A 26,871-nucleotide genomic window follows, 5' to 3' on the forward strand; every position below is an offset into this window, starting at 1 on the left:
CTGATTTCAGCTCCCTGAAGGAAACAGGAAACTATTGGTTTGGGTTTGCGTGACCTTTTTTCCTCACACGTCCTTTTGTATCGGCCATAGAGAAGGTTGTATTCGTCAGCTATGGTTTGCCTGAACACAACCTGCTGAAAGCAAATCGACACACACACTTGGTGGGTTGAAACATCAGATCTGAGCAAATGGAAACCATTAGGCCATGGAAAGTAACATTAGAATATCTAATTATTAGCCATTTTTCATTTAATAGCAGTGTTATTTAAGTATTATTTATATAGTATTGCTTTTGTTCATCTTTTGTAAGTCACCTTGGAGAAAAGCATCTGTTAAATGCATAAATGTGCATTTATTCTTATTACTTATTTATTACCTATTCATTATTTATTATTATTTAATTTATTCTTTATTAACATCTGCCAAATGTATAAATGTAAACGTATTCATATTTTGAATAATTGTTTTTAATATTTGTAAAATATAAAAAAGATTAAATGTTTTAGTCATTCTGTTATGTGCTTTTGTCATTTTCTTTAGTTGTTAATTATAGCTTTATTTTTCTATCTAATATTAAGTTTATATAATATTTAGATTAGCTTTTATACATTTGAATAGTTTTAGTTTTAGTTAACAGCACTGGTGAGTAGGAATTACAATATTACAAATTACAGAAAAAAAAACTTTTTAAAAAAGGTTTAATTATTTACAAATAAAACAAAAATGCCACAGGTATATTTACTTACATTTTAAAAGTTGAAAGTACAAAACAGACTATAAAAATAGTGTTCAAAATAACAGCAGCCTAGATATTCAATATTAAGACCATTGATGGCAGCAGCGCAGAAAATCACAAAACCGGGGTTAACAACACAAAACAAGTGTGAAAACTGATAAAATGTAAAAAAAACAGGCACCTTATATACACAGCGAACATAATATTTACAATAAAATACATTTTCGTATTAAAAATGCAATAAACATTGGTTAAAACCGTTACCCTGCCTGTTGTCAACTGCATTACTCTATTTAGTACTGCAGTTTGATTAAGTATCTTTGCACTCTTGGCTAAACTTTGACTTGAAAGACCCTCCACATGGGCGACACACACATGTGCGGCTTATAAACCTTCGGGGAGCCGTCTTTGAGTCGAAACACACTGTTATGACCCAATATTTTCCTTTAAAGACATATCGTCCTTTTGTCCGTTTACAAATGTTATTTCAAAATCTACACGCCAGATTAAACACAATAAACACTTCTGGAGGATGAAATGCCATGACTTAAGTCAATCTATAAAAGATATCAATAAATACTTTGCAAACAGCGTATGAAATTTCGACAGATATATTACACCTTGTTGAAAGCAAAGGCCTTCAGATGTTTGTACTTTCAGATCTATAAGACCTACGGATGTACAGAGTGACATTAGCACACTCTTTAGAGTGCAGTACACGAAACAGCCCCAAAGGGGCCACAGAACGCTCCAAACTGGAGTAAGGCAAGGTGCGAAACATTAGAATGTCACTGAACCCTTCTGGAAGTGTGTGATAACATCCCATTCAGGAATGAATAGCAGCCGCAGTGCAGACTGCCGATTCGTGAAGTGGTTGATGTTGAAAATGGTGTTTAGAACATCGTCCTCATAAGTTGCACCTAAAATGTCTTCAAAATGACACACAATGAAGAAAATTAGTCTGTGAACAAGTGATAATGTCTGAAAAATGCACCCCAGTGGAAACAAAAGCTCCGTCCTGTCTGAAAACGTTGGGTTATTGCCATCTTCAAGTATCTCCAGGGAATGACATTTAGAACATCTGCTCTGGTCTGACACAAATATGTTTCTGTGGATTGACACCACAGTTTCTTCTAATTGCTTTTCTTTCGTCATTTATCCATCTGTCCTTAATTTATAAGGGCTAAATCACCAGCCACAACAAACTTCTAGAGTTCAGAAGTTGTCATTTCCTCCAATTGTTGGTTTAAAAATAATGTCTGATGTCTGATTTTCACAGATTGTTTGCGAAAACATCAGATATTCTTGTCTTGTAACCTTTCCATTCCAGTGGTTTTCATTTAAGCTAAACTCTGGCCTCCAAGTTGTTTGTATACGAATCATACAGCAACCATGGTCTTCATGTTGTCGATGCTAAAAAACGCAACGCACCATTAGTTCTATTCACCAAATCTGTGGAAAATATAATAATCTAGTAACTTATTTCCAAGTCTGAATAATATTTGAAGACTTTGCGGATCCATTCAGAGTAGAAGGCCACGTTGACGAAGACGGCAGGACGCCTGGCGACGGCACATCCGCGGCCGTTGATGCTCACACCCACTATGACCTTGCTCTCTCCTTCCTGGCACACCAATGGGCCACCGTAGTCTTTCTGTAAGAGGTGAATCGATAAGAATAAAGGTTACACTCATGAAACAAACACCGTCATCTGAAACGATACTCCTCAAAAACCAGGATCTGATTCGTACCTCACAAACACCTTGGTCTCTTTTGCCTCCAGCGCAGATTTTGGTCTCTGTGATGGGCAGAATACCCTTGTGGCTTTGCGAACACCTCTTGTTGCTGACAATTGGAAGTCCCACCATCTTCAGACTGCCCTCATGACCTGTGCCTAACAGAGAGGTCAAAGGGTCAGTTTTAATTGAAATCTAAAGGTCTGGAAAGGTTTGAATGCAAAAGCAATTATCTTTATTTATTTGGCCCTGTATCAAAATAACTCAACACGGGTTTGGGAAAATGAGTTAAATATGAGCTAAGAATGTTTAGTTTGTACTAGTGTGTATTTGAATGATGATTCAAATAGAGTCAGATTAAATATTTATTTCTGTATCTTGTTCTTGTTCCACAAGATACAAACATGAACAAAAGATGCCATAAGTCATTGGGATTATTATCAAGACCATCTGAATGCATTCTAGAGCTGTGTTTTGAAGACCGGGGTTTTCAGATTTTGTACTGCCCGTTTAATAAAGTAAATTCCCATGTGGAAAATAAGTAAATAATTAAGTTGATAATGTAGTGTAGATTAACCATAATAAATATTTTATTTTTTATCATTTATATAAAATACATGAATTCTAATAATTGATCAAATATTAGTATTATTTATATCAGCACTAGTTCGAAGGAAAAAGGTATGAAAAAACATATCTGCGTGTATACACACACATAAGTGTGTGTGTGTATACACGCAGATATGTTTTTTCATAAATTTATATATTAACTTTGAAAGCCTAAACAAATACATTCTAGGGCAGTTTTGAGGTGGACAAAGAGCAAATAGAATTGAATATACCACAGTACAACAGAAAAGAGTTGAATAGAATGGAACCAGTAAAGGATAATTAACAATGGACCATTGCACTTTGGATATTCATTCATTTTTTTAAAATAATTTAACCCTTCAGACTCTATTTTGTTATTTTGCATATTATAACCAGAGAAATATGTAGTAATTATTTAAAATACTTTTTTAGGGGGAGTAGGGTTTCCAACCAAAAAATAAAACTGAAATTAACAGTTTAACAATGATTACATTTGTATGGAAAATCATAATGAGATCTTGATCGAATTGATGCGATTAAGAATTAAGTAATAAAAAAATAGGCATGTAACCATTTTACTACAATTAAGTCTTTATTCTGATTATTGGAAATAATCACATTGATGGTGCACATGTAAATGTAGCCAATGTTGCAGAATAGAATAGAATAGAATAGTACCTTTAGTGTCTCCCCAGCCATACATGAGGCAGTAGGTGCCTTCTGCAACAGCACATCCTGAGACAGGAAGCAGCACAGTTCGCACATGCTCAGAGAGAGGGGCAGGCCTGGGTATAAGACTATGAGTTACCATAAAGATGGTTGGATGGATGAGAAGATGAATGGGCAGATGGACAAATGCACTTACGTTGCGAGTTTGAGCAGGGCCAAGTTGGATCCCTCGGGCCCACAGACCACATGTGCGATCTGGAGACCCTGTGTGCCGGTGGACGCATTGAGATGAAGAAGCCCCACCTGCACGGTGTACTCCGAGAGGTCAGGAACGCTGAGGAACGCGCAAGAAACACTATATATGCATATATGTCAAGTACAGAAGTTATATGACAACTAAAGTATGCAACTTAAGTATCTCAGTAGAATGGTGATAAGTCATTTGAGCCTTCTGAAAATATATAATCTGATGTGGATCGCAGACAGAGCGGAGAAGACTTTCTACAAGCGTGAGATATGTAAGTTGGCGAGCATCCCTGGTAAAGTCATCTCCAGTTCTGATCAAGGCACAGAGGTCAGATCTAGCATCCAGCCCGGCCTGTGTCTTCATGCGAAGCATAAGATAGCTGAACCCAACAGGGAGCGGATCTGGGCAATGTAGAGATGATCTAAAAGCCAGACACACTCGTTCTCCTTCTCCTTCTGTCCCCCTTTTCCCCCTCAAACTAAACAGAGCCAGCAGGTTTTCACTCAAGTACCACTGAAGCAGATCCACAGGCGTATATCATGCAGCCGAACATAGAGTCTAAACAGATGCACCACTGACAGAGCAGAGAGCCATCAGTCACAACTCGAGCGGATCTGTCACTACTCTCTCTTAAACCGGAAACTCTGGATCCGCACGTCTCATAGAAAACATCAACTGACAGATGGGAACACAAGGCCGAGACAGGCCAGAATCATGCACGCCCAAGAATGAGGAAAACTCAAATGTGGTTGTACTGACAAGAGAGAGTAGCTAGTTAATAGTGGATGGAAGATGGGTTGGATGGAAGGATTACCAGGTAGAGAAGCACTGTTGATCAGTCAGAACCCATTCTTCTCTGATGAGAGAGCCACCGCACCAATGTTTGTTCCTGCAGGAGGAGAACCAATTAGAATGTGTCGTTATGCGTCGTTACTGTCTCCCATGCTATAAATATTACATATTTTTATGAATTTTCTAGATACTAAAACTTATTTTTTTAGCCAAATATCCTAAATCATAATGCCAAAAAAAACAACAACAATATTTTTGTGTTCCAAGTAAGTTGCAAATGTGTTTAATCTTTGTTTTTAAAGACATTCAGCATGTACAAACCAAATAAGTAAATTTGACATTTTGTAAATTAGATGTTATACTCATTCTCAAACTTCTGTTTTTTTTCCAATAGAGAATGTACTTTTCCTTAAATTACATCACTATACTGTACATTGTAGAAGGTTGTAACCTGCAGCTGTACCTAAAAGAGCTTTTTACCTGATTTAACCTATGAACTTAGTTTTGTAGGTATAAATATCTAGTTTAGTCATGAAACTCCCTATGGTTTACATGCAATATGCTAGCAATCACTTCATTTCCTACATGGCACAAGTCAAATGACCCCTGCTGATTTTGAAGTCTATGATATTGCTTGCTCAACATTTAAAAAGTCTGGTTCAGTTAGTTCTAAGCCGGTCCTGCATCATGCTATTAAGATTTTCTCTGAAACCCTCCACCTCCCCTAGCTCCCCCTGTCTAGATCTGCCTAAATCAGATCCATACTTGCTCTGCTGCAGCATACATAGCAGAACTAGTCCACCAAGACCAAATTCTTTAACATTGTCATGTCCATTAACATGCTAAAACTATTCAGAGAGTTGTCATGAATGAAATCATGTATTTACATTATTTCATTGATGTTATATAATATTTGGACTTGAATAAAACCAGTTAATTTATACGTTACCATTTTTTGTGTATATTTAATATTTGTTTAAAACACAGTATTCTTTTTATCTTCATATTTGCTTTAATTTATTTAGGTTGACTTAGATTATACACAATACTTCACACTGATCAAACAGGAAGTGTGTACCCTTTCTGAATGCTGACCACCCAGCTTCCATCCTCTGCCCACTGCACCTGCATCCCCCCAACAATTCGCGTGGTTTTGTGTATAAAACAAGATGGTTTTGGTCCTCCACCTGCTGAGAGCAAAAGACATAACTGTTAGAGAAGACTTAATGAAAAAGATATTACAGTAAAAATATGAATTTTTTTGAAGACATATTGTATATGCACTATAGAATATCATAGTCAAGTGGTTTCATGACCCAGAACGTTGAACATAAAAACACAAAACTGCACAGACCCAATAATAAGCAAAATTAATAACAGGCTGAAAATAATTTAAATGTAAATATAATTATGTACATTTTGTGAAAGCAAAGCAAATGAATCAATCAATCTATACAAATCAATAGGACACTTGTGCTATAGTTGTTGCATAGTGCTTAAAAGTTTTATTTAATTTTAATTTTTTTATATTATTTATTCTATTTATTTTAATTTTATTATTTGCGTTTAGCACATTTTTTCTTTGGTGCCTGTGACCACAAGAGGCCAGCGACCCACCAATTGAGAACCACTGTATGGTTATTATCTGCTAAAAAAACAACAACAAAAAAATAATAATTTTAACTTACTCTTTTGATGGTCATCCGATGACACTGATTTACCTGAATAATAAAGACATTAAATGTTAGTTTGCACTCAAAACTAGCAACGAAATATTATAATGAAACATTTCACGTGCATATTACCCATTGTTAAAAAAAACTTTCAGACAAATTCTCATTAATTAAAATGGTGATATTGTTGAAACTTAAAAAGAATCTAATATAATTTGGATAAACCTACATATAATCATGGAACTACACCCAGAACATGTTTCCTATTATGATGATGAATGCCAAGCCTGCACAAACAGCAACTCATTCATCATCAAGACCATCACAAACGTGCCTGAATGAAACACAATTATAAAAATCCAGCTGCAGTGACACAGCTGCATGGGCAGAAAGATGACGAGGATTGCATCTGTCTGGCATTGTAGTGTGACGACGCATTCAAGGAGACAATATCCACAGACACAAATTCAATACATAACATCCAACAGGCTTTGAAAGCTACAAATGATGACAAAATACCCCTGGCATGGAGGTCGAGACCCTGTCTGTCATCATAACCAGAGTTGTGTGCCATTCAGAATTAAACTGAGAATGTGTATTACGTTCCAACTGGATTTCTGAATTTGAAATGAGGTTGTAGAATGTAAGATTTTAAGGAAAGGAATTTAGGGAAGTGGAAAATGTATTACATATGGAATGAATTAATATAACTAACTAAATATGTAGAGCTATACGCTATATTGCCAAAAGTATTGGGACACCCCCTTCTAATGAACATTAGGTTTGACTACTTTAATAATTTCCATGAGTACAAATCTTAATTTTTAAGCATATAATGATATTCTAGGGAATTGTGTGCTTCTAATTTTAAAGCAACAGTTTGGACAGGACCCTTTTCTATTCTAACATGACAATGCCTCTGTGTATAAGGCAACGTTCAAAAAGAAATTATTGATTCAGTCAGTGTGGAAGAACTTGACTGGTCCAGCTGAACACCTCTGGTGCGACTTTAAATGCAGACCTTGAGCCAAAAACTCTCATCACCAAACACCAATGACTTGTACATACAGTATATGGACAAAAATATTGGGACGCCAGCCACCCTTCTTTAGAACAGTCTCTGTTGCAACAGTTTAATAAGCGTCTAAAATTACTGTACACATACAGTGGGGCAAAAAAGTATTTAGTCAGCCACCAAAGGCACTTCCAAAACTGTGGCAACAAAGATGGAATCATAATTCATGTACAGTATTTAAAATTTTTATTTCTATCTCTGTTGCAACAGTTTAATAAGCGTCTAAAATTACTGTACACATGTACAAGTCATTGGTGTTTGGTGATGAGTTTTTGGCTCAAGGTCTGCATTTAAAGTCAGGTGTTCAGCTGGGATTAGGACTCCTCTCTCATCTTTTTAAGTGGGAGAACTTGCACAATAGGTGGCTGACTAAATACTTTTTTGCCCCACTGTATGTACAAGTCATTGGTGTTTGGTGATGAGTTTTTGGCTCAAGGTCTGCATTTAAAGTCAGGTGTTCAGCTGGGATTAGGACTTGGCTTTCTGCAGGCCAGTCAAGTTCTTCCACACTGACTGAATCAATAATTTCTTTTTTAACCTTGTCTTATACACAGAGGCGTTGTCATGTTAGAATAGAAAAGGGTCCTGTACAAACTGTTCCTGTAAAATTAGAAACACAATTCCCTAGAATATCATTATATGCTTAAACATTTGTACTCGTATAAATTACTGAAGTAGTCAAACCTGTTCATTAGCTGGATAGATGGATATAGATAGATAGATAGATAGACAGACAGACAGACAGACAGGTAAAATGTTGGCAAACACCAAACCAGAAGCCAACCTGAACCAGTTTGAAGATTCATGCTAGTCTACACTGGTCTTTTAACCAGGAAAAAGAGGAGAAAAAGAGGAGAGAAACAGGAAGTAGGAACTCACATCGCTCTAGTCCGCAGTAGTCCCAAGGAATGGAGGAGTTGGACGTGTAGCACCATGGCCCGTGCTTATCTCGGTCTGGATTCCTGCACAAGTTCAACTCTAAGCCCGCGCTGGCCTTCGCTGACTGCAAGTCTCTCCTACACACACACAAAAACAAAGAACAGGAAATCAGCTACTCAGTTCAGAGAAACAGGCCAGCACAAGAGGAATTGAAATGTTGACTCGTATGTCGTTGTGTGACAAGATGTTCAAAGAAGGAATCATATTAATATCATCCCTCCAGCACCCATAAAAGTTCGAAAGTATGAACTCAGAACAGTCGCTGCAGCTCTGCGTATTACACCACCTGTCCTCAAGGCTACACACAAGCCAGGCTGAAACTGCACGCCAAGCGACTTCTACAGAGTTGACTTACAAAGAAAATAAATCCTAGAGCGAGACAGACAGCCCTGGGATCGCAGGGCCTGAAAACCCAGAGTGAAAAATGTATAGGAAGCAAAGAGTGATAGAGTGGAGAGGTAAATTCTCGTCCCCGGTGACCAAGCCAACGTTGAGTTTTCTCAGAGACAACCTTTCGACCCCATGTGAGGCAGACTCACTGGCTGGACGCCATTTGAAGAAGCTGATTGGCTTTGATCTGCCCATGTTTTGAGAGCGGGGGACAGCACTTCCTGGGGTCAGAGGTCACTCCTGCAACATGTCCATCTGTCTGTGCCATTTTGGCTTTTAAAATTCCTGTAAATTAAGTGATGTTAACAGCTGAGGAACTACAGGATGCTGAGCGAGCTGCTTTATGGGGCATTTGTCTCCCGTGGAACAGCGTGTGGCATTTTCTGTCCTCGGTGTATCAGTGATGAATATGAGCGGCCCGGCTCGCCCTTCTCTGTTTGTTATCACTGCCTCAGTTCTCTTTCAATGTTGTAATACTGCCTGATAACTGCCTTCAAAACTCAACATCCCACGAGAGAACAAAAGTGCAAAAAAGCGCTAAATATTTCAAAACCTAGTGATCTGCCTCCCTGCCTACATAGACAGCTGCCTCCTAAGACGGCATCCTAACTGGAATGGAACATTGTGAGTGACCAAAGCCCAAAGTATACTTCGGCCGCCCGCGGTCGTGATGGTCTGCACACTGTCCGCATGACGTTATTGTCATTGCCGGCAGGGTCTGTGGAAGTCCACGGAAAATGAAGTACACCCGGGCCTTGATTTGAAGTGCTCTACATTGTCAGGTGCCATAAAAATAGTGTTTCATATGTAACAGCACAAAACACTCACAACTGATTTCAGTACAGGCAATACAAGATGAATGACACAATACTCAATACACAATATCTGTTAATATTATGGATAAAATACACAGATTTCAGGTAAAACAAAGGTATTTTTTGCTATTTTTAATTGATTACTTAATATTGAGCATTGGATTACTGATTTTTTTGTAGTATATTATATCAACATTTCACTCATTTGCCAGCCATCTTGGATCTTTTCACTAAACACATTGCATAATTAACTACATTTCGGAACAGATTAGCATTGAAAGTGTTAACAGCTTCTTAACATGTTAGAAATCTGTCATTAAGAAACAAACACTGATTGATACTATATTTTGAATAATGAAGGGGACGTGCTCCCTTGATGGTTTTTATTTCACAGAAATATTGAGGACTAATTATCATATCATTAAAAATTGTATTGACCTGCATTTATTATAAATCTATAGTTAAGAAAGAAACACAAAGAAACTATTCTTTATTTGAAATTTCCAGTGTGTCATTTCTGTAGTGTCATCAAATAGAATTTCAAAAATATTGACTGTGACTATGTTTCCAATTTTTACTTTTTATTCCATTAAACTTTTTTTGTATTTCAGTTTAATGGTTTAATAAAATTTTGATAATGTCAAATCAATTCAAAACATTTTAATCACTTAACATTTTAATGATTTATTACATTTTTACAATAAACCTACTTTAATAGGGCCCATTTTTCCAGAATTAATTTATTAATATTTTATGATTTAATAAAAATGTATTATCAAAAAGAAGTGGTGGTAATCAAATAAAAGCATAAAACAACCGACAATTTAATCTTTTAATGTAACAGAATGAAAAATTCACAATTGCTTTTATTTTGGGGCTGCATAACAGAGGTTTAAATTAAAAATATAAATAAAAAATTGTATGATATTCTGTCAAATTCCTTAAAAATAATGTTTTAATAAATGATATAATTATTATTATTATTACAAGGAGTACATTCTATTGTACAATTGTAATATATGTCTGTCATAATTTCTTCAAGATAAAACAAACTTTTCTTTTGTCAGGTTGTAGTGAAAACCTGCACGGCTCATTCACAAAGATACACACAGACCATGCAGGCTTCATATATAAATAGCAGTCTTTTGCGGTTTAATATTCACAATAGACTCTAGTTCGAATCACAATTGATTACGTGTTCCCTACTTATGATTTCAGACAATGGCAGCCAGTGGTTTTCTTTGTACACTGGAATAGTAAGTATTTTGACTTTGAAAAAAATGACACATGGCAGCTTTAAATGGTTTCAGTGATTTCACGGAAACATGTACCTGAATGTGTGGTCGGACCACAGCCCACAAGGAATACCAGATCTTGTTTTCGACAAATTACCACGGTAACTCTCCCCGTTGTCTTCATAACATTCTAGGACACAGATAAAACAGACATAAAGATAACATAAACAATGTTAACATGTTCAGTAAAATCCATGCTTATTCAAAGCTCCATGTTTAGATTATTTATGGATTTGCTGATTGTATCCATGCTGTCATGAAGTAAGCATGTTTGAAATAGCATTTTATTAGTGGGGGAGGGCCAATTTCACGTCATGGGCCACTTTACAATTGGTGGTTGGCAAACATGTAAGGGAAAAAAGTTTTTGTCTGTGCCAACATCTGACTGAAGTTTGAATGAATCCAGAGAGGCACTGCGCTGTCTCTCTGACCTGAAACCACAAAGGGACGCTTCTGGTGAGAAAAGAGTCTTTTGAAACACAAAGCTGGAACATTCATGAAAGAAGATATTTTTTCTAACAGGACGCATTACACAATTTGTACAGACGAATCTTTTTCTTTTAGGACTGTGCTTGTGTGACACAGACGAAGGGGAATGTGAGGGTACCCAGAACAAAACCACACTCGAGCAGGGTGCCAGATCTTTACAGGCAGTCTCCATACGTCCATGATGGCGCCTGTGCGCAAAACATCTTTGTCTTTCATCATTAAAACTCTTGTAAATTGTGATGAGCTAAGCGTTTTGGAACAACACAATTCATTATGTCGTTGAATATGGTTCATGCTTCCTAGCCATGCGGTGTGTGTAAGTGTGTGTGGGCTCACCTGTGCTGTCAGAGCTCTCTGAATCACATCTGGGGATGTTGGTACAGAAAGCTTTGTGTACTTTTGGGTCTGTGGTGAAACACCAGGGAATTTCAGAGCCATCGGGGTTTCTGCAAAAGTTCTCCCTGAGATCCCTGTGTGGGACACAACCTATTTAGTAAAATAATTTTTGCATGCATATTTTTCTTGCTTATTCTTTTTCAGAATGTTAGGACCGATTTAGGATCAGTCAGATGTGAACAAACCCAAATCCTAGGATCAGCCCCTAACTAAGGGCTAGAATACATTTTTTTCGATTTTTGCCAGTAAGCTCCCACCTAGAGCAATTTTTCAAAAATTTACAATACTGTATATTTGCAGTGTTTTTCCTGGAAACATAAAATTGAGCCTCATTGTGAAATTTTTATGTACTTTTTTATTTGGTCATTAAGTTTCCTCAAGAGTGCATCATAACCTGCTTGTACGACAGTGTTAAAACAGAAATAAAACTATCCCACTGATTCAAAACTCTGACTAAATTATTCAAATGTGATGTTTTATACATGGAAAAGGTTTATTTAAAATTAATGCAGGTAAATATTGCTGTATTGAAAATTATAATTTAGCAAGAAGCATTGTAGAAAACGTGCCTTCTATGATTTTTGTTGTATTTTACTTTATTTAATAAGATTCACCATAAGGCTGTAAGAAATATAGGTAACGCTTTAGCATAGGGACCAATTCTCACTATTAACTAGTTGCTTATTAGTGTGCCTATTATTAACATATTGGCTGTTTATTAGTACTTAATGTGGAATATTGTGCATGACCATGTCAAAATCTACATTCCTAATCCTACCCAATACTTAAACGTAACAACTATTTTACTAACTATTAATAAGCAGCAAATTAGGAGTTTATTGAGGCAAAAGTCATAGTTACTGGTTTGTTAATAGCAAGAATTGGACCTTAAAATAAAGTGTGACCGAAATATACAACATATAGCTACATTTAGATTTTTTATATATTTTAGCTATATCACCCAGCAACTACCTAACAAAGTCCTAGCAATCACCAGGGGCCTCATTTATAACCGTTGCGTATGCACAAAACCTGCCCTGAAAGAGGCGTACGCCACTTCCTACGCAAAAGGTGGGATTTATTAAAAACAAACTTGATGGGAAAATTTGTGCACCTGCACGCAAACTCTGACCAATGCATACAAACTTTTCCTGGAGAGAGAAAAGTAATGAAGTAAACAACGACTTTAACCTGTTTTAAAATAAGATAAGATAAGATAAGACGAGATCATTTATCTTTATACTAAACTGCACATTTTTAGCAAGAACAATGATCAATGATGCGCACTTACTTTGATATTGTGGCGGACACTACTGGATTCGGTGGAACGGTCTATTGTCCGGTTTGAATAGGACCAATGATAATAGCTTACTGCAGTGGTTTTCAATCCTGGTCCTGGGGACCCACCGCTCTGCACATTTTGCATGTCTCCCTTATTTAACACACCTGATTCAGATCATCAGCTCATTAGGAGAGAGATCCATGAACTGTGGCGCTGTGTATCAGATAAGAGAGACAAACAAAATGTGCAGAGTTGTGGGTCCCCAGGACCAGGATTGAAAACCACTGGCTTACTGTATAACCACAGCTGCACGGAGGTGTTGATGTCGTGTAAAGGCATCTCCACAACATTATGAAAAATACCACTGTATTTAAAGGATACAACTTGAAGAAAACGGTAAGATTTGCACGTTTCCTTTTTAAAATACTTATGACGCGCAGAGTCAGATAATTGTATTTACACTGCAATAAATATAGGAAATATATTTTTCCACTAAAATAGTTAAAAGATGTTCACCTTATCAGCAAAACTGCATTCATTTAATTTATTTCGATTTTTTTTAAAACAATCGAAATATTATTTGGCCAGTGGAAATGAATGAGATCAATTTTTCTGAGAACTATTTTAAACAGTTTTTTATGGATATTTTGATATATTTATTCAAAAACATAACAAGGATACTGGATGATTTTTAGCAATAAAAATGAATGTGCATGGCACAAATGGCATTTATAGTCCGTATCTCATATTTCCTTAATGTCTTGTACCTTTGACGATGTTAAACATGGTGTCACGTGGATGGGAATATGCATAGAAATGATGTTCAGATGAGGTTATGCATAGAAAAACTAGGAGTTGTAAGCTTCATATATGGTGATTTCGGGGAGGAGTCGGGGTGGAGATGCACGAACGATTTATAAAGGGGTTTTTGCGCAAGTTCTGGCATACGCATGGTTTTAGAAATCTGAAAACTTTTGTGCGTACGCAAAATCTAGCTTTCCTGCATACGTACACTTTTAGGATGAAATCTACGGAGAGTTTTATAAATGAGACCTCAGAACACCTTATCAACCACATAGAAACATGCTGAGGCATCCTGAAAAACATAAGTGTAGCATGACTCACTTGCATTTATAGTTGAGAGGTGTGTATGAATGGTTGTGAGGAAAAAGGGCATCCCAGCGTTGACAGGTCACACCTGCAGGGGTCACATTGACTGTACCCCTGTAACCCTCTCCCTGACCCCGAAAACAAGAGCTGGTCATCTCCACTTCCACATCATTATCTGAGTCTGAACGAGGGAGAGAGAATGTCAGGAATTCCAAGCATCAGCATTTGAAAAATGTTTCGATTGGAAACATGCCATGGATGAAATACAGGAGTAACACTTGAACCACGAGATTTATGACGAGTCAGTGCACCTGTACACAATCTCTGGGCTAAACTAAATATTACACACATGCAAGTATCTGTGATAGGAGAGTGGTTTCCTCCACATGCGTTAGAAACATTTAGCTTGAATTAATTAATAAAATAAAATAAAATCAGGCATAAAATGGAGAGATGTTTGGGTCACAGCATAACACAACATCACAATATCACAACAAAACAAAACCAGAAGTACAGCTAAAACCCAAATGCAAATGTTTCATAGAATGAAAGGTGGAAAAGTGAACATACCACACACACTTATGTTACAGTACTCCCATGGTGTTTTTTTGTCCATTGTGTAACACCACGGACGCACGTCATTATTGGGATTGCGGCAGTAGTTGTCATCCAGGCCTTTACCTACATGCCTATAAATACAGATACAGAGGAGCATGTTGAAAATCACGCAATTGGTGTGTGTGTGTGTGTGTGTGTACATGTGAATGTGTACCTGTGAGGCTGGTAAGTGTGTTTATGAGGTTTCTGTGAGTCCCATCTCTGGCACTCTTTCCCACTCTCTGTGTGATCCATGGGCCCTCTGTATGTTTCCCCATTACACTTCATACACTCCACTACAAACATGCATGCACACAGGTATTACAAACACCAAATGCACACACTGTCATGCAGGCAGTACAACAAACACAAATATACTGACATAAGGTATTCTCAAATACAGATTTGCACAGACACAAAAGCACATATTATATACAGTATGGATGAAGTAATCTCTAACCTTCTGAACACTGGGGCAGCCCACATTCCTGGTGCCGAGTCTCAGTGAGTTCAGTGAAGCACCAGGGTCCACTTGGATCATTGTCCGGGTTTCGGCAAAAGTTCTGACGCAGGTCAAACTTTTTGTGTCTGGCAGGCTTGAAACTGAAAAATCAATATATAGAGATAATAAGAGAGGGAGAACAGTTAAAAATTAAGTTATTGCGATCAACCAGCTCTTTTTCAGGGGTGTCCAGTCCTTTTTCTGCAAGGCCACTGTCCTGCAGAGTTTAGCTCCATTTAAAAACACATGAACTAGTTAATTGAGGTCTTCAAGATTACTAGAAACTTCCAGGCAGGTGTGTTTGAACAGGTTGGAAAAGAACGTTGCAGAGTTTCAGGAGCAGGATTGGACACACCTGGTCTTTTGGGACACTGATTGAATAAATCAGGTCAGTTAGCCTAAAAGATCAGCTTAAACAAATATGAATTTTGAATTAGTGCTAGTGCTGGTTCAGCTTGAGAACTGGCATAGCCATGCTGTTCAACAGCAACATTTAGCAGATGAAGCTGGTTGACAAGCATGGCCATTCCTGTGAAGCTGGTTGACTCCCTGATGGAGCTAGTTAAGAAACCTTGTTGTCTTTCAGCAGAGGTCCACACCAGGATAGTTTACATTCTACTGGTTGACCAAAATAGTCTACTACAAGGGTATCCAATACAGCTCCTGGAGGGCCACCTTATACACCTGAACTAGTTTATCAAGGTCTTCTGGATTACAAATAATTCTGAACAGGTATGTTGGAGAAGGTTGGAGCTAAACTCTGCAGGAAAGTGGTCCTCCAGGAGCAGGACTGACACCCCTGGTCAACCAGGTCCTACAATCCTATATACATCAAGCAGTATGGATGGCCATCCACAGGTACCTTCAAATCTGCCCTGCAGAGTTTAGCTCAGGGGTCGTCAACTCTGGACGTTGAGATCCACTTTCCTGCAGAGTTTAGCTCCAGCTTGCCTCAACACACCTGCCTGGAAGTTTCTAGTATGCCTAGTAAGACCTTGAATATCTGATTCAGGTGTGTTTAATTGGGGTTGGAGCTAAACTGCAGGACAGTGGCATACCAGGACCGAGTTTGGACACCCCTGCTCTACCTGGTTGACTTGAATCAATCATCTACCCTGTAAGGAGGCAAATAGAGAAAACCAAGATAACTAAAGACAACTGTTGGGTCAGCGATCCACCTGGATCAGATGAGGGTCTCATTTGTTGAACCAACACACCTGCCTGGAAGTTTCTAGTATGCCTAGTAAGACCTTGAATATCTGATTCAGGTGTGTTTAATTGGGGTTGGAGCTAAACTGCAGGACAGTGGCATACCAGGACCGAGTTTGGACACCCCTGCTCTACCTGGTTGACTTGAATCAATCATCTAAATCAGCCTGGACCAGTTAACATTCATGTAAACCAAGCACATTGTGCCCCAACAGATGCTATCTGATGATCTAAATCTGCGTCAACCTAAACCTTTGAATTGATCTGGAAAACTCCTGTTGCTTCTAAAACATCAAAATAAGTTAGAATGGCACCAAATCATGATACGATCTAAACAAAATCCATGCAGAGCAGATGAATTGCTTAAACAACTGGGTTACGAAAGGCGTGCTGTGCTGGAATGGACTGTTCCTGCATCTGGATCTTGCGGCTGGTTCCACATGAGGCCTGAGATCTCTACAGCTAATGATGTTGTGCTAACAGATGTTAGCCAGCTATTTCTCTCTGGCTGCCAACAGACACTCTCACACTCTGGATGCAATCTGAACAGAAAATTTTAAACTTTCCTTAATCCCATTTACAACACCAGGAGGTCATATGGGTTGGAAACTGGTCATTTATTGGAAACCCTTCGTTTGTGTTTGTACAAAAGGTTTACATCTCATAAAGAGACATTTCTGGGAAGCAGGTTGCTTGTTGGCTGGCAACCGGTTCTGGAGCCAGCACCAACACCTTATTGGTAGAAAAAGGGCTTGCGTTTTTTGTCTTCTCAGAGAAGATTTACTTGGTTCTCATCACCTTCTCTCTGATCATTTTCTGCTGTCTCCCAATTTGACTTGGACACACTGTGCTGGTGGATAGATTGAGAAGCTGAGAAGAAAAAGATCTTATCACATGGAAAAAGGTTCGAAGGGAATCGAAGTCGGAAAGCACTGTTATCCATAGGGAGGAGAAGGTCTGGATTAGCATCTGTGCGCTAGTCTCAAATGCTGCTCGTATTTTAATGTGTCTGCGGCTTTGTGAGCTCAGCTGGAGGGCAGACAGAACATGACTTCAGTCCATAAATCCTCCTCCTCTCATTCTTTCTCTATCTTTCTTTCATTCTCCCACCTCTAAAATCTTTATACAGCTTGTAAGCGGTGTAACTCATAGAGCTAATAACATCTTGGCTAACAAGGGCCTGGCAACAATTGACCACATTAACCGGACTGGCTCGTGTTCACGCAGTCAAGGCATCACTCCGTACAGTCCCACTTAACTTATGTTGTCAGAAAGACGACTCTCAAAGGACCAGGCCTGAAAGCAAACTCATCTGCAGCGATTGTTGGCAGACAGCATACTGGCGGCGATTAACAGCTAATGGCTAATGGCTAGAAACAGCGAAGACTATTGCGAAAATTGCTAGCTGTCAAAGACCATATGAAAGTTGCAAATGAGAAGTTTACTGAGAGAATGAGTCACAGAGGTGTGAACGGTTTAAGAGAGAGAGGCGAGAATTCACTATGAATTGCGTTGTTTATTACCTGCAGATATTTACACAGAGTGTAAAAAAGGTTAATGCTATTTACACAAAGTGTCAATGGAACTTAAATGCTATTTACTCTGAGTATAAATATTGTTAGATAATGTTTGCACAAAGTGTAAATGGCAACAATTAGCATCTTGTTTACAAGTGCAAACAGTGATAGATGCTATTCACACAAAGTGTAAATAGAAGTGATATGCTATTTATATTAATTTAAATTGTTTGTGCTTTATTTCAATGCACCGGCTGCATTGTTGTAGAACCCAATTCACTAAGGAATCGAGATGCGTCACAATGCAGCATGTCGGCGCCTTGCAATATCCTGTTCCTCCCCAAAAAGCATTTCTATTGGGCGAGACAAATTTTTAGGGGTACTTTATTCGTTGCCTGCCTATAAATGGAATAAAAAAGCTTTGTGGTTTATTTATTTTCAAAATAAATTTTTACTTGTGTTCATGTGGGATGGACATATTCCAGGCTTGACACGTAATTCCAGTCTTTGTGAACGATCTTCTCCCCTTGTAGTTGACACCTGACCCAATGATGCACTCTTTCACATAGTCTGTGGAAAACATATACGCCACAAAGATATTCATATAATGTGAAACTATAAACGTTGTTTACAGATTACACAATTCGTTGACGTCCTGCGGTGATTTAAGTCTCCAAACAAGAGTTTTACTGTCGATTACGGCGTAAATCTAACTGTTCAACTCCAGTTCTTGCTGGAAACATAAACAAACGGCATCTTGTTAACATCAACACTTATCGTCATGCTTTCTTATACTTTGTTAGCTGTTTGCTGCCAAATGTCTCATGCTTGTGTTGTTTACAATGACAGAGGTGATTTTATACATAGGAAGAAGCAATTTCACACTTTAAAACCAGTGATCTAAACAAACATGACTGGCATTTGCTCGGTATTGCAACAAAACATTTCCAGGAAACGTAAGTAGAAAGAAATAAAAGTAAAAAGTCAAGTGTGAGTGAAGTTCTTCGAAAATGTATTGCAAATATTTACCTTTCTTTTCGTAAAGGTCGTAATTGGGTTTTCGCTCTCTTTTTGCGCCTTCAGAGAAACGGTCGAAGGGAAGCAAGTGACATTTCCTGTTTATGTGGTCAAAGTAGAATGCCCTGTAAGGAGGCAAATAGAGAAAACCAAGATAACTAAAGACAACTGTTGGGTCAGCGATCCACCTGGATCAGATGAGGGTCTCATTTGTTGAACCATTTGTTCACCCAAAAATTGAAATGACGTTCATGTCGTTCAAAAACCTGGATGACTTAATTTCAAAACAACACTGGTTGACTTCAACTGTATGGACAAAAAAACACTCAAAATATCTTATTTTTCTTGTTCCAACGAAAACCAAAACAACATCAGGGTGTGTAAATGATAACAGAATTGTCATTTTAGGTGAACTATCCCTTGTGTGATTACATGTGCGTGTGTCACCTGCAGGACTTCTTGCTCTTGCTGCATTTGCGTGCGCAGTCATCCAGCGAGAGATTTCTAATTCGAGGAGATTCCGGACAGTCTGTACAAAGCAGCCGGCTGTTTTCACTTTTCTGATACCTTTGCAATGTCTGTTTCCTGCACTCTGAACAAAAGAGACATTGTTCACCCAAAAATTGAAATGACGTTCATGTCGTTCAAAAACCTGGATGACTTAATTTCAAAACAACACTGGTTGACTTCAACTGTATGGACAAAAAAACACTCAAAATGTCTTATTTTTCTTGTTCCAACGAAAACCAAAACAACATCAAGGTGTGTAAATGATAACAGAATTGTCATTTTAGGTGAACTATCCCTTGTGTGATTACATGTGCATGTGTCACCTGCAGGACTTCTTGCTCTTGCTGCATTTGCGTGCGCAGTCATCCAGCGAGAGATTTCTAATTCGAGGAGATTCCGGACAGTCTGTATAAAGCAGCCGGCTGTTTTCACTTTTCTGATACCTTTGCAATGTCTGTTTCCTGCACTCTGAACAAAAGAGACAAGGAGATTAAACACAAATACATATGCAGATACTTAAAACACACACGTACATGTACACTCGTAATCTCATACATGTGGTGGGAGCTGTCACACACATTATCAGAAAGGTCGTTCTTAGGAAATGGTGCCATTTGTGCCCAATTTGTGTCTTTCCGACTTAAAACTGATATATTTTGACAGATTTGAATTTGATATGAAAGCACTTTTAAAAATAGTATTATTTTTAAATGTTTGTTTTGTTTTACATCATTTTAATAGGCTACATATAAAGAAAAAAACTTGCCTGAATTATAGTTTTATTGAAATTTAAATAATCATCCTCTTTGTAACCTGTTTTTAAAATCATGCTTTTAATTATTTTTACAATATTCACACTGCCATTTAAAATTTTGGGGTCTGCAATTTTTTAAATATATTTTTAAAAAGTCTCTTATGCTCACCAAAGCTACATTTATTACATAAAATAGTAATATTGTGAAAAATTTTATTACAATTTAAAACAACAGTTTATTCTATTTTGATACATTTGAAAATGCTATTCCAAAGCTCCAAAGACCAGTCTTCAGTGTCACATGGTCCTTCAGAAATCATACAATCAATCTACATACAATTTAATATGCTGATTTGCTGTTCAAGAAATATCTCTTATTATTATCAATACTGAAAACAGTTATGCTGCTTAAAATCATCCGGTTGCGACATCTGGTGACCAAAATTCAAAGTCAATTCAACTTCTAATGTCAATGTTAATTTGATGTCCAATACCGACGTGAGCTGATATTGATATTTGCTGTTTTTAGGTTACATAAACAAAATCCAATGTTAAGTCAATGTTAAATTGGCGTCAACCAAAATGCAATGTCTGTCCGACATCATGTCCAATGTCAACCTGACGTTATATTGACATCCTGTGCCTGCTGGGTTAGATGTCAAAGGGTCTTAACCCTCTGGGGTCTGAGTTGATTTTGGGGCCCTTGAGATGTTTTGACATGCCCTGAAATTTGTGCTTATTTCAGCTACTTATAACATACTATTGGCCAACATGTAATTTTTTTTGTATTCAGCACAAACTGTGCTACAATAATATGTGAGCAAGATGGATGTACATCAAAGCAAACGGAGTAAACATAACTAGACTCCTCAGCATTTATATCCTTTCACATTAGCAAAATCAGGTTTCCGTTTCTATTTTATGACTGTCTCTTCTGCAGAAATGAATGAGAGGCCAGTGAGTGGGGCCCAGACTTTCATGATTCACTGCACTCTGGTGGTTCGAGGACATTCCCGAAGTCAGCTTACATACATGTTCAAAGCTCACATTGTAACTCCCACACTAAAACATCTTCTTTCTAGCGTTTCCTTACACTCTTTATTTTCTGATCTGTACTATTAAATGTTGACCATACAGTTCACCCAAAACTTAAAAGTATATCATTATCGTCTCCTATTGTCTTGTCAATGTAGTCTATACAACTCATGCACAGCATTTCAAGTCTTCTGAATCATATGAAACCTTTGTGTGAGGAACACACTGAAATGTAAGACATTATTCACTGATAATCTTCCCAACAGTGAGGTTTTAACTGGAGAACAGCAGGAACCGAACCACTGAGTCAGAGAGTTCGTGCACTTAATGTGTATTTAAGGCTTCTGTATGCTCGTCTGAAGTCTATAAGTATGTTGCATTTGTAGATTTCACAAGGTTGCTCACAAGTTCCCATCTGCAGACCTTCAAAGCACACTTCTGCTTAATTAGTAGTGATATGGACTCCACAGCAAACTACTACTGTACTGTAAGGGCTTAAAGTAATAATTACTCAATAATTACTCCGAGAATATCCGAGAGCTTTAGTAATTTTTAGAATTACTAAAAATATCCGAGAGCTTTCTGACCCAAGAATACTTTTTGTGTGCAAAGAAAACAAAATAATGACTTTATTCAATAATTCAAAAAGTATTCTCAATGTAACATGGGACTATTTTAATGATGTCCTTGCTACCTTTCTGGGCCTTAAATGTGTCAGTTCCGTTGCTGTATTTGATTTAATCAATTTGTGCTCTGAAGATGAACAAAGGACTTATGGGTTTGGAACGACATGAGGGTGAGTAATAAATGACAGAATTTTCATTTTTGGGTGAACTACCCCTTTATAACTCCATAAACTTCAAGCAAAAGCTAAGAACAAACTGGTTTAAATACAGAGTTCTGGCATGAAACTCTAGATGGCGCAGTCCGATAGGTCTAACTCAATCTGACCTAATGACATCATTATCACATGGCACAGCTGATTGGTTCTCTCCTGTATCGGTAGCCAATGAGCTCGCTGCTCAACATTCAAATACATGACTACTGCTTGCTGTAGCAGTTGCAGCTTGCTTCAGAAACCCTTCACCTTCCCCAGCTCCACCTGTATAGATCTGCTACGAGGTGATTCATGTATGCTATATGGGGGTTATTTCATGTATGTTATATTTGCAGCAGCAGCAATATTTCTTGCATGCTCACAGCAGCATGTTGTGGATGTATTGGCAGTAACAAGTTTCTGTACTTGCTCTGCTGCAGCAGCAGCAGCAGCAGCAGCAGATCTATTCCGCCAAGTTTGAAACAGCTTGCCATATCTAACTTTCCGGAAAAATTAGGTCTGCTGGTAAACACCTTCAAACTACGATTGGTTCATGGCTCCGTCTCCTTTGAAGTGAAAATCTTTTTTGTTAATTTTGTTCAGTCCAACAAGGTCAGATGTCCGAGAGTAAAATAAATCATGAACACACTGAAAAGCTGCTTTATAGCAAAAATCTAAAAATTTAAAAGTGTCACTGTGTTGCCAAATTGTAGAGCTGAAAAAGTGTGAGGAAAGGACGCAGCACATATTTACATATTCATCCAAATGGTTCTCTCAACACTATGGGTATGTTCGCTTACAGTATACTACTGCATATTTCAAGGTATTTCAAACTTCTTTTTACCCTAAGCAAATAACGAAAAAGAACTTCGCCATGAGTATATTGAGTATATTAAGGTCACATCAGTGAAATTTAAGCGAATTCCATGCTTGACACAAAAACAGGTCATGTGTCCATTGTCAGTAGTGTAGATGTATGAAGCACCTATCTGATATGCTGTTGGTCAGCATGGCAAATTTGCGTGACCAACTTGGAACATGATCGAAATCTGTATGGGGAACTTATTCACCCTTAGAAGAAACTCCATATCACATGGTGCAGCAGCAGCAGCAGCAGCAGCAGATCTATTCCGCCAAGTTTGAAAAAGCTTGCCATATCTAACTTTCCGGAAAAATGAGGTCTGCTGGTAAACACCTTCAAACTACGATTGGTTCATGGCTCCGTCTCCTTTGAAGTGAAAATCTTTTTTGTTCATTTTGTTCAGTCCAACAAGGTCAGATGTCCGAGAGTAAAATAAATCATGAACACACTGAAAAGCTGCTTTATAGCAAAAATCGAAAAATTTAAAAGTGTCACTGTGTTGCCAAATTGTAGAACTGAAAAAGTGTGAGGAAAGGACGCAGCACATATTTACATATTCATCCAAATGGTTCTCTCAACACTATGGGTATGTTCGCTTACAGTATACTACTGCATATTTCAAGGTATTTCAAACTTCTTTTTACCCTAAGCAAATAACGAAAAAGAACTTCGCCATGAGTATATTGAGTATATTAAGGTCACATCAGTGAAATTTAAGCGAATTCCATGCTTGACACAAAAACAGGTCATGTGTCCATTGTCAGTAGTGTAGATGTATGAAGCACCTATCTGATATGCTGTTGGTCAGCATGGCAAATTTGCGTGACCAACTTGGAACATGATCGAAATCTGTATGGGGAACTTATTCACCCTTAGAAGAAACTCCATATCACATGGATTCCTATTGGAATGTCACCAATTAAGCAACAGTAAATGTGACTGCACATTTAGGGTGGCATTTGGGACTAAACTTGACCAGATCATTGCTTTAAAACATTTCAGTTGCTCACAAATTGGACTAAACAATTTGTTGTAGGAATCACTGAATCACAAATGTTACCAATGAATAATAACTTAAATTTCAGTCTATTCCTCACACAAATCTATTGACTTATGATACTTTTAAGTTTGTCTAATTTTATGTAGTTTTACGTTTGACGGGCATGCTCACTTCATTTTGGGTGAACTATTCCTCTTAAAATCTGATAATAGAAGTATTCATATCTCTCCCATATGCCGTTATCTCACTCAGTGTGGGCATGAACTTGGATATGCTCTGTGCAGTAGTCCTGGGCCTGGTGCCCTGATTAACAAGTGATTTGGTAAACTGTTGAACATCAGCAGTGTAAGGTAGCACTCAGTTTGCTTCAGACACACGCAGTGCTGCCGAACTCCTGTGGCTGAAGCGGTTTTGGTGAGAACACATTATTAATGTTCGGACCGCATCTGGATTTCATTGAGCTGCTCCTCAAACACTGATCTTTTCCTTCAGCACCCCAATTAGACTCCTTTAAATTCCTCTTTCTGGCCTGTCGGGGGCATCTTTATCTCCCATCCTGCTTATTAGATTTGGCTAAATCTCTTCCTTAAATAACAACGGGATGATGTTTTTGGTAGCAATGAGGACGGGCATCAGAGAAACATCAGCATTAATGGTTTCAGTCTGACTCACTAATGTCCTTTCCTTTCCTAAAGCTTCAGTAAAAATTTGAAGAACTTCTCGTTCTGTGTTTACGCAGCACATCTGGTCCGGTGAATATTTGCAATGGTGAAATATGGGAAAAACGGCTCTGTCCAGATGTTGCACAGCACATCGATAACGCCCGCTTTAGAGAGTCCATTCACCCCATATGTGCTTTTGCCCATTGCAGGAAATTTGCACTCTGGGAAGGGTCTGTTGCACTGCTGTAGCGCATCTAATGATGCATGTCACTGTTATTCAACATCAATTTCTTCAGTGGAACAGGACTGAAAGCAGTGTATATGTTGGCACTTTTATAAACCATTTACAGTTTCAGGCCCTCTCAAGATGATACTGCAGAAAAGTGTCTTGCTAAAAGACACAATAGATTAACACTTGTGGGATTTGAACCTACAACCTACCAGCCCAGGTCTTTGACCACTAGGCCACACCAGCCCATATCCTTTGCACTATGTGATGCATGTAACATCTTCAGGCTTCAGTTTATGAGACCGAAACATGAGAAAAGGTCAGTGGATTTGTGTAAAATCCAAACCAAATATACATTAGTGTGAGTGGGGACAGTTTGAAAACTATGGCCTCCTAAACATATATTAAAAACCCCTTGGATTGTTTATTTGTATTTTTCATTTTCCACCCCAAAAGATGGGAGGATTTTCTTTTATTAAATTGATTTAAGCTCAAACGAACCCCTCAGTCACTCTGTGTGGAGAAAAAGACGAGCTCCTTTTTCAGCAATCCTTAACCTTCCAACAATTTACCATGATAGCCATAGTTTCAACTATTCACTGTTAGTGATGTCAAAAGATATAATAATATCTTGGATTTCTAAGAGTTTACAGTTTCAACTTAAGTTTCTTCATCAGTAAAGTCATTCAAAGCATCTGAAAGTGCAACGAATTTCAGTCAAAAGTAATAAAGTTTAATTAAACCCAATTTTAGAGCATTAGGAGTCAGAGTTCACAGTGTACTTAGTCATTAATATGAGATCTACTTCAGACAGAGGAAGAATGCTCTTGAATATTTTTGTCATTTCTTGTGAGGTCACTGATGGCTTGTAGTTCCACTAGTATAACTGCAGTAAATAAGGTATTAGATCACCATTAGTGCTGCACGATTATGACAAAAATCATAATTGCCGATTATTCACTTGAAATTGTAACTGCGATTATTAATTACGATTATCACAATTTACATTGAATGATGTTTATACCATTGTTTGATGCAACTGCATGCCATATTTTTTATATGAAAATAAACTAAAACAACTATAACATAACTATAACAACTTTAAAGCTGAAAACACTCCAACTGAAAAACCTTTAGTGCTTTTCTATAGTATTAAGCCTCAAATGTCAAATATACATCGGATTGGTTTCTTCTTTAAAAAGGAGATTATAAAATTAGATTAGATTATAAAAAAGATAAGATTATAAAAAAAGTAAAAAATATGAATGATATTATGTTATACTAAAACTAAAACAATGGGAAAACCCTTAAGATAACACGTAGAAAGTAAAAAACATACCCTAAGCGTGCAGAATAACATAAATGGACTTTGAACGATTAATTTCGCCTTGAACGATTACCTAATTGTGGCATCCATAATTGTAATCGCGATTAGAAATTCGATTAATTGTGCAGCCCTAATCACCATGTTAAGCTTTTGCACGGAAAAGAGAGATAGTACAAGTCTTACCAGTCTTAAATACAGGACATACACAAAATAATATCCAATATCCCCAGAATCACAGTTACCCTCAAAATGTGACATCACTTAACCAGATGTAGCCACTTACATCACTTAACCTATTTTTCAAAAACAACATTAAGTAGTTATGAATACATAACCCGATGAACTTCTGTTTAATTAATGTAATATTTCTCAAAGCAAACTAACAGTGACATTTACCCTGTGCTTAAAACACAATCAGTTACTAATCAATAACGCACTTTGGTTTCACGTGTGCGTTACGCGTTGGTCACTCACCCACATCCACAGACAGAAAGACGCACAGAAGAGCTTGATAAATCCACATTATGCCCGATTTCATGATTCTCGGTTTGATATTCCAGGATTTGGGATGGAGAGTTTATAAGGTCCGAGCTGGTGC

The 26,871-nt window shown here is 37.7% G+C and overlaps 1 protein-coding gene across 1 annotated transcript; it reads right to left on the bottom strand.

The window, feature by feature from the left end:
• Positions 1-798: 798 nt before the first annotated feature.
• On the bottom strand, positions 799-26,871 carry LOC107591310 (hepatocyte growth factor-like). Its single transcript, XM_016280437.1, has 18 exons — positions 26,748-26,871; positions 19,525-19,669; positions 19,090-19,202; positions 18,516-18,630; positions 15,293-15,435; positions 15,008-15,128; positions 14,806-14,924; positions 14,251-14,416; positions 11,784-11,917; positions 10,995-11,088; positions 8,399-8,535; positions 6,460-6,492; positions 5,850-5,961; positions 4,794-4,868; positions 3,929-4,066; positions 3,742-3,848; positions 2,488-2,630; positions 799-2,390 (listed from the first exon to the last, which is right to left on the bottom strand). The coding sequence occupies exons 1-18, from the start codon at positions 26,809-26,811 to the stop codon at positions 2,208-2,210; spliced, it is 2,142 nt and encodes a 713-aa protein (XP_016135923.1). The 5' UTR covers positions 26,812-26,871; the 3' UTR covers positions 799-2,207.

This window comes from Sinocyclocheilus grahami, unplaced genomic scaffold, assembly GCF_001515645.1.
Source record: "Sinocyclocheilus grahami isolate Dianchi unplaced genomic scaffold, SAMN03320097.WGS_v1.1 scaffold8.1, whole genome shotgun sequence".
NCBI lineage: Eukaryota > Metazoa > Chordata > Actinopteri > Cypriniformes > Cyprinidae > Sinocyclocheilus > Sinocyclocheilus grahami.